General features: G+C 40.0%; 1 protein-coding gene across 6 annotated transcripts in view; it reads left to right on the top strand.

Moving 5' to 3' along the window:
• The window catches only part of LOC117263852 (protein FAM131B-like), a 97279-nt gene that overhangs the window by 62604 nt on the left and 21266 nt on the right, over window positions 1–13409 (top strand). For 2 of the 6 annotated variants that reach the window (XM_033637532.2, XM_033637529.2), the window contains exons 3-4: window positions 5578–5613; window positions 10583–10688. The exons of 1 other annotated variant lie outside the window; for it this stretch is intronic. In XM_033637532.2, coding sequence (XP_033493423.1) covers window positions 5578–5613; window positions 10583–10688 — 142 coding nt within the window. The remainder of the gene's footprint in view (window positions 1–5577; window positions 5614–10582; window positions 10689–13409) is intronic. 3 more of the 6 variants (XM_033637530.2, XM_078175918.1, XM_033637531.2) reach the window with 3 other exon arrangements.

The raw sequence follows: 13409 nt of genomic DNA, 5'->3' as shown, positions 1-13409 counted from the left end.
CCAGTTAGGTTAGGGAAATGTGCTGTTTGCAGGTTTCTGATATCTATTACAGGACCACACAATGAATCTAATCAATCAGCAAAGTGGCTCGCAAAGCTTTACAATTTCTTTAAAGCAACTATGTATGCTGTAGAGGCAAGACTCCCTCAGAGAAGTAAGTGTGTCAGTATGGTTGGTGTATTTTGTCAGCATAAAAGCCCGTATTATGAAAAGCTTTTTATTCTCCACCATCCACTTGAGTGCTTGAAATTGGATTTTTATGCCACACCCTGCCCACAGATAAAAGCTTCTTTCTTCTTTAAATCCATTAGTGGGTGTAGGCGACACCAGAAGCCCTTCACTTACCATTATTTTCCTTTAAAATAGAGCAGACCTAAGGGGTTACTCCAGGTCTACGAAGTGAAACCAATGCCGAAGTAGCTTAAACCTGCATTCTTTCTCATGGCCAGCAGGGGTGACTCCAGTGGTTGCAAAAAAAGTCAGATTATATAAAAATCTATAACAAAATGAACCTGCTTCTGACTTGATTTATGACCTCTGTAATAGGGATGGGCGAGTACGTCATTATCTGTTGTTGTATTTGTATCTGTTCAACCAACTAAATTATCTGTATCTGTACAGTAGCTGTACTCAGAATGGGCTGGGTTTGAGCTGGAAGTGGGTGGGGTTTAATTCGAAAGAGGATGCGTCCTAACCGGAAGTTGTCATTTTAAGCCTGAAATCCATATGGCTTAATCAAAAGTTGCTAGATTTATTATTCATTCAAAACTGGTGTACAGATCAATCTCAGAATTAGGATTCAGATCTTGTTTGATCATATGTTTAAATGACCTAACATGACTTCAGCCAGATGACCTGATATGACTCTGACAAATCTGGGTAGGTGAGGAGAAGCAATTGTTCCCAGAACTGGTTATCTGAATAATAGGAAACAGCAGCTTAAGTGACAGGAAGTACCTACAGTTCCTACAATGCTTGTTTGTCATACTATAAATTGTCATGATGTACCAATTCTTTGGCTTTCTCACAAGTAAACCCTCAAATGTCCAATCTGATGTGTTTTGATTTTTTCTATTCCTCAACTATCACAAGACATAGAGAATAAACGCAGCTACCCAAATGAGGGTTTTCCTTGGTCATGAATACAGATATTGGAACATTTTACTCATATAATCCTTGTACTCTTAAGAAGTACATAATCTGTGCTGGATAATTGTTTCATCCGAGTCAGCTCAACCATACTCTGTAGGTCTTCAGTTTTCTTTTCCTAATGAGTTTTTGGTCTTAATGGCTGGTTTTCAAATTCAACCCAATTGCCAGGACTTGTGGTTTTGTTTAAGCACAACAAAACACTTGGTTATTTTTTTGGGGGAAAAAATCATGTTTTGGTTTAAGATGGCCTACCAGGTGTTAGTTACACAATCCCTGTTGGAAATGCAGCGATGTCTCACTAAAAAAACAACAGCTTTTTGTGGCACACTCCCAGCTGGAAACACAGAGTTGTCTCAGTAAAAAAACAACTGCTTTTCATGGCACTATCCCCAGTGGAAACACAGCATCACATTGATAAAAAACGCCTATGTTTGGTGGCTTAAAAGCTGCTAAAAACTCAGCAATGACTCGCTAAATAACAACCAGTTTTCTGCAGCTTGGCAGAAGTCTCGACTAGAAGTCACGCCATTCACCGTCCCCTCTACCTCCCGATGACAGAGTCAGCTTATACTTATACTACGTCACTTTAGAAACGTTAATATGATACATATGATACAAATTTAAGATTTTGTGGTATGGACTGCAGAAATGTACAATGCCAACATTTTCTTCTGGTGACTGGGCTAGTCATTTAAAATAAAATATACCATAATGCAGGGTACGTGTGGCTACCTTGTCCAAATATGGTCACTTTTGGCTCCAAAAAAACAAGATGGGGACAACAATCTGTAAGACCTCAGAACTGCAGTCTACAAACCAATGTGTGATGTCACAGTGGCCACAACCATTACTTTATAGAGTCTCCACAAAAAATAAAATAAAATCCAAACTGACACAATAAATGCTGATGTGCAGGTTAAAGTAAGATCAAATATAATCATCTTAGCATTTACAAGATGGCAATGAGCAAGGAAAGAAGAAATGACAATTAGCAAGAAATTAGTAAAAAGCAAAAATGAAAAACAAGAAAAATAGAAAAAAAAGAAATTACATGAAAAGAGTGCTTAAAAATTATAATTATTCCGTAACATAATTTTTCCCTAGCTTTTTTCTTTTATCTCTATTTAAAAAATAATTTTCTAAATCTATTATTTTTTGGATTTTTGGGGGGAAATTGTTCAATACCTTTTTCCCAAAGTTTCTGAAAGAAATGGCACCAATTTGCTCAAGGTTTGAAGGTTTAAATACATGCAGAAGGCATCTGGAAGCAGCACAAGAAATTACATATTTTAGTATCCTTTTTATGCTCACTAATGTCACATTTTATTGTAGGGAGGGTTCTGCTTTAAATGGTTAGCTATGTAAAAAAAAAAAAAAAAAAATCTCACTGAAGCTGTGTTAATAACCACCTCTGCAGCAGCAGCAGCAGCAGCAGCTTTGTGAGGAGAGGAAAAAAAGTTTGCCATTTACTTTGACATAAAGTTTAGGGCATTTTCCATGTCACCTCTCACATGGTCTGTGATCTGTGGCTTTGAACGGTACAGCTATGTTAACAAGCTTAAAGTGCCGGTGGAGAAACACTTTGGGGCACTGTGACAAAGAGCCTGATGTTAGAAAATAAAAAAACAAAAGAATCCTTTTTGACAGCAGTGGATTTAAATTCTCTGGAGCGACTTCCCTTCTCTGTCATTGTGCCTGTTGTTCGGTACGATGAATATGCAAGATTATCTGTGTGTATGTGTATGTATGTGCATGCATATAAGGACACACAATTAATCGTGTCCAGGCCTGGCCACCCATCAGATTTCTTGTTGCCCCTGGCAATTGGGTCACTGCTGAATGGTATCCATTGGTTACCTAAACATTCTGGGCAGCACAGATGGACAAAGAGAAACGGTGCAGCTGACAGCACACAAACACAACTGCACACAACTTAATGTATTTCCCCTCTGATTCTAAAAATTGCTTCTGATGTCCTCTGTCTCTGTCAGCGCTTTGACTCAGCAGCTGTTTCACTGTTGAATCAGCCAAGTGCATTGTATGTTTACATTCACACTGGACAGCTCATGTTGAACATGTAGCCTATCTACTGTACATGGTACAGTTTACTGGTTTAGGAGCCTGCTCGAATCCCACAATAATAATTCTCACGCTTACTGTTGTTGGACAAACACTATGTAAATTGAAAATAGGGAAACAAGAGAATGTGAAAGTATATCACACTCTGTAAGACAGGGGCACCATCTTTGAGATACGTGCTTGATTACATCTCTTACCAAAGTGTATGCATTTGGTCCAAAAACAAGATAGCTGACAATATCCAGGTATGTAAGTGGAGGTAGTGCATCAGGGTCTGTAATACAGCCATGGGTTGCAAAGTCATATGGATCTATGTTGTTTATTGATATTAGTTTGCCCTAATACTGTTGCTTGACCACTGTAGCAAACACAACGTGGTCCTCACGAGATGGTGTCCCCATCTGAAAAGTTTAATATGGTGTGACATGAACCTCACACTCTTCATAATTCATGGGAAAGTACAGTCCCATGAATTATGAAATTTCAGAATAATTAACAGGTCAGTGAAGATTCTCAGTCATCCAGGTCATGGTAATCTTAAGTGCTAATATCGTGGGCAAGCAAGTCCAGTTCCCCACGATATTAGCACTTAGGAAAACTCAATAAGGGTCAATCACTGATATGTTCAGGGTGTCTGAAGGTTTATCCAGACTTTAGACTTCAAGGATCGACTTTTTGACTCAATTTAAGACCAGATTCACATTTGTGCCTGCAACTGAAATTTTGAATTTCCTGTGGTGGAAGTGTTCTCTGGGCTAGCCTCAGCACAAATCAGTCAAACTGGCTTAAAAGTGAGTTTTTCCTTATTGTACAAATTTTTTTCATTGGGCAAATTGGACCACTGTTTATTTATATTTCGTTAAATTTCAGGAAAATCCATGTGCCCAAGGACGAAATAAAATATGAGAAAAATAACTGCAAGTGTTTAGTATCTATGAACTCATAACAAGCTGAATATCGATATGCACACATATGCAGCGTAAAATGTCTTCCATAGACATTCAATAAACAGCAACTTAGCGCCTTTCCTGATTTTCCTAAATCCTGACTTTGACTATTGATTACAGTTTGATGTTTTTTATAGATGTGGTGTACCTTCAGGTCCCTACCCAAAGAATGTCCATAACAGATTTCAAGAAGTTCTTAACTGCAAGTGAAAATGTTATGACCTTCAAAAGTGAATGTGCAATTTTAAACTCCACACAGAACTATACTAGGAAACTGATGACAACCTTATATGCAATATGGTAATGTTCACATTGGTATGGAAGCCATGAAAGGCAAGGTGAAAAAAAAAAAATTGTTGTGGGCATTGTTGGCCAAAAAAGTTTCTCTTTTGTACGTGAGATCTCTCCTACCTATCTGATGTTGTCTTCTAGGGTTAATTAGGTGAGAAAACCATGCAGAATAAAGCGCTTACCGCACAATGCAAAGGGCATTGAAAGTTCAGCCAAATGCAGCATAAAGAAAAGGTTTTACCTTCTCAGTTAACTAACTACAACTTTGATCTGTAAAACATAATGGAACTGTGCAGTGGAGAATCCCAGCAGATAACCCTTTGCTATTGATCAGAATATTGTTGCTACTGACAAAGAGCTGCAACAGTGATTATGTAAACCCAGTCTCTCGGCTGGTAATTGAAATGCATGTGGTAGGCCAGTCGGAGTTTCATTGTAACGTTAATGCTAAAAACATGAATCAAGCTCTTTCTCTTGCTTGCTCGGTGAGTAGACTGTGTATGTGTGCGCGTGGGAAACTATACATTGCAGGTAAGCGGTTTTTGTGTATCTATGAAATAAAGTCCTGCCAGCGCCATTGCACAGTTCCGTTTTGTTTCACAGTGGACATTGATAGTTGAACCTTTTGTTTATTCTGCATTTGGCTGAACTTTCAGTACCCTTTACATCATGTATGATATGTTCATTCTGCATGGCTTTGCAAGGCTCAACAAGCCTATGAGGGACAAAATACTTGATATGTAGGAGATAATATCTCCTAGGTGATAATAATAAAAGGTGGTCCTATGTAGGAGATAAACTTAGGAGATGATATTTCCTAGGTAACATAGTTGTAAATGACATAAATATAGGAGATAGTATCTGCTTTGTAGGAGATAACCTTAGGTTTTGGCTAACATTGCCATTTTTTTTGCCTTGCCTTTCAGGGCCTCTGTAAATTACTGTAATTCAGGACTAAGGCTTAAAACCAGTTTCTCTGTCCCAAATCTTCACTTCTCTCTTTTCAATCTCCCTTTCCTCTTCTTTCCTTTGCTATACTTGTACATTTCTCCTCCCCTCCTCCTCTCCTTCCCCCACTCTTCTCCCTCCCTGCTCCTGCCACCCCCAGCATGGCCGTACCGAGTTTTCCTGGGAAGGAATCAATGTAAGTCTCCTTGTTTAAATCTCCTTCTTTTCCTTCTTGTTGTTGTCATTTTGCCCTCCATCACTCACCCACTACCTTTGAGTACATAAGTTGACATCCTACTCGTTTATCCTTCCACCACTTCCTGCCACTCTCTGTCTCTTATCTCTCTCTCCCACTGCTGTACCTCTCTCTTATCCCCCAGTTTTTCTTTTTCTCCCCTCAAACTCTCCCTTCCATTCGTCTCCTCGCTTGGCCCTCTGCTAATCTACTGTACTGCAAGCCTCATGTATATACAGAGTCACAGATAACAGGCTGTAATAAGCTTATCTTATCCACAGCTGAAGCCTTCGTACAAGTCCCAGTTTTTACTGAAGGCGCTGCATGATGAAGTGCATCACTGCTCAACTGTTTCTGTACCTTCAGCAGAATTATTTGCACAATGTGAATTTTGTTGACTCAGATATGCCCAGAGGCAAATAATCTCACATAGGCACGCTTCTGTTTCAAGCAACAGAGTCTGGAGAAATGTTCTTATACACAAAGACCTTGCTAACCCAAAGGGAGCACTGTCTGACTTTGAGATCGACTTCTAACTCTTGTAATTGTGGTTTGTTTTCTCTAGCCAGGTGGACCAAGATTGCATCATGAATTTAGGGGAAATGCTTGCGAATTTGTTAGAAAATGAAATGAAGTTTTATTAAATTTGTCTTGCAGCCAGAGGAAATTTTATCATAAAGTTTGCTGAAAACAGCGTTCTTATTTGCAACTGGTTTGAATGATGATGAGAGCCCACAATGCTGTGGCACTTACTGTTTTATTTCTCCAGAATTCTTTTGTTTTACGCATTAGTGTGACTGTGCAAGATTCAAAGGCACAAAGGGATTTTGTGTTTTTTTTTGTTGTTGAAAAATACCATGGATGTGTTAAGAGGATACATGGATACATCATTGGCAGTGGGGCTCCGTTCATTCCTGTGCAAGTTGCTCTGTGGCGCATGGAGCCAAAATTGCTCTATTTCTGTGTGAAATTACCCAGAAGATTGGTGTTGTTTTGGCATAATTGGGCCCAGAGAGCAGGCGCACTAGCGCGGCCAAGCATCCAACTTCCATCAGCCAAGCGGCTGACATCCGGTTTAGCGCTCTGCTAACTTGAATGGGGATGAAATAATTTCATCATGACTTACTAAATGTTATCAGACCAAATGGATTAAATCTTGATAGTGAAACAAGTCACTTTGCGAGTGCTGTGACTCAGAAAAATGTATCCACTGATTTACAGACGTCTCTTTCCCAATGTAAGTCAATGGGAAAAAGTCTTTTTACAGTACCACTGTTTGGCCACAGTAAAACTTGGCCTCAAAGCCCAGCACACTTTCTGAGCCTGCAAAATACATATTCACCTCTGGATTATTACATCTGAGGCTTTAGTGCACATGAGGGGTGTAAATCACAAGTTTCATCATGTTATGATTATTTTTGATTCTTTGAACAATACAGTATTTGCTGACATCATAAAGCCTGCCACAATACAAATACAATCGATTTAAATAAGCAGCCTGAGACTGATACGAGACAATATCAGTAAATCACTTTATTGTTTTCTCTGGGCCACTTATCATTGGCTACCTGGCGCTAGTGATGGCCAAATGAAGCCTTGTGAAGCTTTTTCTTTTTATTAGCCCACCTAGGTGGCTTTTTTTTTTTCTCAACAAAAGGTTAAAAGCACATTGAATTGCCATTCTTTGAGCCTCCCTGTTTTAACCAAGAGCGCCATCTAGTGGGCTCATAAAATAAAGAAAATGCTTCATGAGGCTTCATTTGGCCATCACTACCTGGCACTAAGCTGCTAGTGCTCTTTCAATATTTAGAAAGGAGTTGTACTTGCAGGGAAGTGGTAACACAGATGTGCCATAGGAAATTCAAAATAAAGGTGCATCTCGAAGATGATAATATGTATCAGTGTTTTTGGTGTGCATCGATAATACTGGATTGTTGATCACTGAATCGATATATGGATAAGATTAATGTATCATTACACCCCTCGTGGACACATGACTGATAGAGTAGAAATCCATGATAATCATTTGCTATAATAACTACATGTGCATCCGCAGACTAACTGACTGTTGTATTACTACACCATATAATGTTGCTGTTACATGCAAAGGGTTTACAGCAGATGGGATAACACATCAGTGATACTCCACTTGTTCGCCACAGAGGGACCAGATAATATCAGTTTGCCTTCATACTGTAATTAATGCACTTTATCTCAAAATGTTACATCACCACACAATCCCCCAGTGGAACAGAGTCCACATGTTTTTCCTTCTATTTCCCACTGTAATTAGCTGTTGTGAAGACCTCATTAAGAGCCAGGCTCTGTCTCTGCGGTCATTCATTTGCTGGTTGCTCTGCCTTGAACACTGGTGCCAGGAAGTACAGGAGAAATCACACAAGCAATTTTAAGCTGGTGTGCTGCACCTCCATGTGTGCTTGATCTTAAGGTCTGTAACCAGATTCTTCTCTTTCTGGATTTAAAAGTAAATGTGTTTTTTGAAGCTGGGATAGGCAAAAACAACAACAACAAAAATGCAGAATTTGAAAATACTCCCTCCTCCTGCAGCTCTCCCCTCTCTGTCCTAAGCCCCTCCCACCAGATGAGCAGGGGGATATACACAGGTTCATATAATAACCCTGTGTTTCCCATACATTCATTTTATTAATTATTTATTAGAATTTCATTGTAACATTGCCTACAGCACATTCACTCAGCCTCTCCTTGCTCCTCTCTCTCTCTGTTTATCAGACCACAAATGAGCCAAATTAGCAAACTAATGTTAGCCACCCCATGTTTCCTCCACCTCACTTTCCGCCACTGTGGACAGCTTCGTCGGGAAGAGAGCAGGCCGCAACTATGGAGATGGGACTTAAGTCGATAGCCAGCTCAAACCCTCAGCGGGCTAGTGGACAGCAGCAGTGCTGGGTCTATGTTGGCATAGATGAGATGCATCACGTAGGCGGAGCCACAAATGGTTGCTGCCAGCTTCTCTGCGTGTGTATTGAGTTTTGCCACGTGATAATGCAGTTTGTTATGCACGGTTTGGAAGCACAGGCTAGATTCATTTATAATTAACTCAATAATTGGATCATTTTAACAACAAGATGCATTGATTTGATTGATTTATTTTAATGTGAAATGTAAAACCACCCACAAGGCTGCTCTGCTGCTTCACATTGCTTCTGGTACAAGGTATTTAACACATCGTACTTATTGATAACACAGTTCTGTGTAGTTCATACCTGTTAGTAGTGATGGCCAAATGAAGCCTCATGAAGCATTATCTTTATTTTATAAGCCCACTAGATGGTGCTTTTTTTCAACAAAAGATCGAAAGCACATTGAATTGCCATTCTTTGAGCCTCCCCTTTTAAACTTAGAGCGCCATGCAGTGGGCTCATAAAATAAAGAAAATGCTTCATGAGGCTTCACTTGGCCATCACTACCTGTTAGAGGGTCACAGAGCCATACAAAGAAAAAAATAGACTAGGCGCATAAAAATAACGTCGAGCAGCACGTACCTGTGCAGGAAAGCATGGCTTCCATGGTCAGTGTAGCAGCTTGAGTTGATTATAATGGATGAGCTGTGGGCATGTGGCGGCAGTCGTGCCACGTGGGGATTGTGTATCCCATGCATTTTGGCTGTAACCTGTGTAACAACAGCAACAGAGAATTTGCTGATCTACCGGGGAGTTGGGGCTATCTGGTCCCCCGGAGCTTGGGATTGCGCTGGCTGGATTTTGCTTTCTGCAGCTGCTGACCAGATGTCCATCTCAACAGCGTTGCCTGCTTTCCTCCCGGTGAGGTGGTCTGTAGCAACGAGAAGTAAGACAGAGACCACAATGTTATTCAAAGCTCTAGCTAATGCAAAAGTCTTCCACCATGGGCTAGATTTTCTAGGGCCTGAAAACAGAGCCAAGAGGAGGTGCAGAAGTCTAGTTCTCTCTCAGTTTTCATGAATTAAATTATGCTCAAAGGTTGTTTGGGTTTTTTTGCCCAGTGATGCCAAATTCAAACTGCCTATCTCAACTGTCATTTCCTCAAACACTGATTTTGCTCTTTAAGTGTCCTGGAGAGGAAAAACATGTGGAATACGATGACCTTAACTATAGCACAGCTCTAATATTATGTCATGTTACCATGTATGGACTGATAATGCTGGGAGGGTGACATGTATTCATGTGAGCTCTTACACTAAAAAGGTGAGAGATACCCAAGGACATTTGAAATGAGTAAATGAGCCACAACAAACCAAAACATGGTTTCAGAGCAACAGGATGGCCAAGTGAGAGGGACGTCTCTTAAGAAGCAACATATTCTCTCATTATCTAAACATCACCTGTTAAAATGTACCTGTCTGAATAAATCCACCTCTTGGCTGCTGTTTACCCTACCCCGCCATCTAATCTTTGAACCATATATGACAAATGTTACTAGTAAAAACACGACATCCATCAGTGCATGTTTTTCATGATGATTTTACCAGCTGTTGTGTTAACCAAAGACTCCCTGTTGTCCATTTAAAGTGCTTTTGAATCACCACTTAAGTATCATTTTTTTCCATCTGGCCATGGTATATCTATAATTCTCTTCTTTTCAAGCAATGATCCCTGCAAGCCATTTACAAGGTGTTTGAGTAATTAACCCTCCTTTCTTATTCCCTCTACTACAACCTTCCTTTTCTTCTTCTATCTCCCTTAACTATTCTCTGAATCTTCATTCATCTGCTCTCTTCACCTCTATTTTTTATTCCATTCTCTCCTATTCTCTCTTACATTTATATCTTTCTCTTTGATCTCTTTTTATTTTTTCATTTTCCCTGTCACGTCTCTTCTTTTCCTTTTCCTTTTATGCTCCCTCCTCTTGCGTTTTCTCGTCTCTCTTTATTTTTCTGCTCACCCTCTCTGCCCACCCCCCCTCTCTTCAGTTGTCCATGGAGGACACTACTTCCATTCTGCCTCGTCTCAAGAGGAAGCCCGCCCAGACCTATGGGATCGGTGCCCTGGCTAAGTCCTCTCTGACAGGTGTGTCAGGTGTGTGTCTGTGCTGCTAGATGGTAAAACAGCCCCCATGTTGCCTCCAGGTGCTCCACAGAGGGTCGAGGGTGAAGTTGTTGTTGGGAACAGACGGGGATTAAACTTCCTTTTTCCCTGCTGTGTAAAAGATACTTTTTGGTTTCTTTCAGTGTGATATTCAGATGGTTACTTGGTGCCAGAGCTGTGCAGCAACCATATGATCAGTGTGTGGTTTGGTTTAACGGTAATAGCCAGACAGAATCAGCAACTCATTTTAACCAGAGCTGCCACAATATAAATGACAGTAAATGTGACATACTGTATAAACCAACTTAAAGACATCTCAACTATCTGATTGTGACTGAAATTAAAATCTGATTAGTGTTACCACTCATGTAGCATTAGCTTAGCAATGTTCAGGTCTGTACGGCTGTGGCTAAACAACCAAACCAGTCATTTCACTTTGCAGAATGGAGTTTAACAATCAAACATACACAGTAATTTGGCCCAACTTTACCGCAAGGCAATGTAACAGCAACCAGCAATAAATTGTACTGTCATTTCAAGTATGTGAAAGTGCACATGCCTTATAGATTAATCAAATCTGTCCACACTCTATTAAATTCACTTTTTTCCTCTGCGACTTTGACTCTTTTTGATTTAAAATCTATTACTAGCTGAGCTAGGAAAACGAAGACAAGCCACTGCTATTGAGGTTTGGCGAAATTTAGTGGATAAGGTGCCAGACAGCAGACATATGATGTGCATTTCAGCCGAAGTTAAAACTTTTTTTAATGCAGTCTATAGGCTACTCATTTTTACCATTGGAGAATTTAAGTTTCTCCTTAGGCCTGCAACAACACTAAATAAAAATTAAAATCTAAAAAAAGAAAAAGCCTATTCATTTCCATTTGATTTTCTTTTTGTCAAAGCCACAGAAAGCCACTAGAGAGGGGCAGCAGAGCTGCATGTGGCTCTGGAGCAGCAGGTTGGCTAGGCACGGTCCAGTAGGAAGAAGAATTTGACACGTAAATTCCTTCGTCATAGTATTACAAAGTGCTGTGCAACGCTTCCGGTCTCGTAAGCCTTTGAACTCGTCAGTCTGTTTTTGAAACCGTCGCTCCTGGGTTGTATTTAATAGTGTAATCTGTACCCAACATGGTCACAACAAGAGAATCTTGCATGTCAACCCAGTCGCCAGGTGAAAATGTTGGCATCTTAGGTTTCTGCAAACCATGGATACGTTACATCTGTATGTTTCATAAATATCAGCGTCTCTAAGGTGACCCAGTATATGAGCTGACTTTGACTTTGGAGCCGATGGTGGATGCCATGGCACCTAGGTGAGATATGCCTGCTGAGCTGCAGACCAATCTTCAAGACCAACAAACCAGTTGTTTTTTAGCAAGTCAATGCAGCATTTCCAGTGAATTTTTAGCAACCAAACATGAGTGTTTTTTAGTGATCCACTGCTGTTTTTTTTTTTTTTTTTGTTTTCTTTTTTACTGGTGATAGTGCCAGCAGTATTTCTTGTTTTTTTGCATCGCTGCAGGCATCCAGCTGGGTTTTGCCACCAAAATCGGATACTGTAAGCCAGAACATGACTGTTTCCTAACCATGACCAAGTGGTTTTTGTGCCTAAATCAGTTTCATCTATCCCCTACATAATAACATACAAATGCAATATATCTATAGTTTGCAGAAACTTACGATGCTTACATTTATTCTGGTGACTGGGTTGTGGCATTTTTCAATACCCTACATTTTTGGTCTGAAAACCCCCAATTTAGTAGCCTAAAAAACAATGTAACAAGTTAAAAGTAATACAACGATAACACAAGAAGCTTACTGCTTGCTGGGGGGAAAAAAAAAAAAAATCTGGACTATCTTACCATCCATGGTCCAAATAGTCATACTACAGTAGTTTACAGCTATCAAGACAAACTAACTAAGAAACCAATTATTAGATTGCTGATTTTACAACATCAGGAACGCCATGGTCACAGTTGAACATAAAGTCTTTATCTATGAGCATTTAGATTATATGTATCATTCAAGGTGGCCATTTAGGTAAGATTCTTTGGCTGCAGTGATTTTTTTGCTTATTTTATATTTTTATTACACAGTAGAAAGCTAACAGGAAATCAGGGCAGAGAGACAACAGAGAGGTCCTGGTCAGACTCTAACCATCAATGTTTCCATTTTATGCTTTATGCTTAAACCCCATTAGGGTGCCAAAGGCTCCACTTAGGTTTAATTTCTGTGTCCAGAGCAGCTCATCCTTTGAGATTTGTTTGTATGATTAAAGACTCCATTCTGCCTGTACTCTCAGTTGGTTTCTGCACTGCTCTCAGGTGGAAGAACCATCTGATGCACTTGGGAAAAAAACAGGAATTATCTTTTCACTTTTGCCATGAACGACACATTTCGTAATTAAAACCTCAACAGACAACTTCACTCTGGAGCAGGAGGAGAAGGAGGAGGAGGAGCTTGGAACCAACATGGCCGCCCCTGTGGGTGCCCCTTCCTATATCACTCTCTACTTTCCCTTCTTTTCCATTGATATCAACAGCAAACGTCAATGACAGACACATTTCGCGAAGTCATTGATGGAAATCCAATCAGATCTTTGATTTCAAAGAAACTAAAGTAAGTGAGATTACTTACTTTAATTAATGACTGAAGCATCTCCACAGGCGTGTTGGGACATGTAGTGTATCTGTAAAGTGGCAGTGCTGG

This window comes from Epinephelus lanceolatus, chromosome 16, assembly GCF_041903045.1.
Source record: "Epinephelus lanceolatus isolate andai-2023 chromosome 16, ASM4190304v1, whole genome shotgun sequence".
Taxonomy (NCBI): domain Eukaryota; kingdom Metazoa; phylum Chordata; class Actinopteri; order Perciformes; family Serranidae; genus Epinephelus; species Epinephelus lanceolatus.
This window is presented reverse-complemented; position numbering and strand designations above follow the sequence as displayed.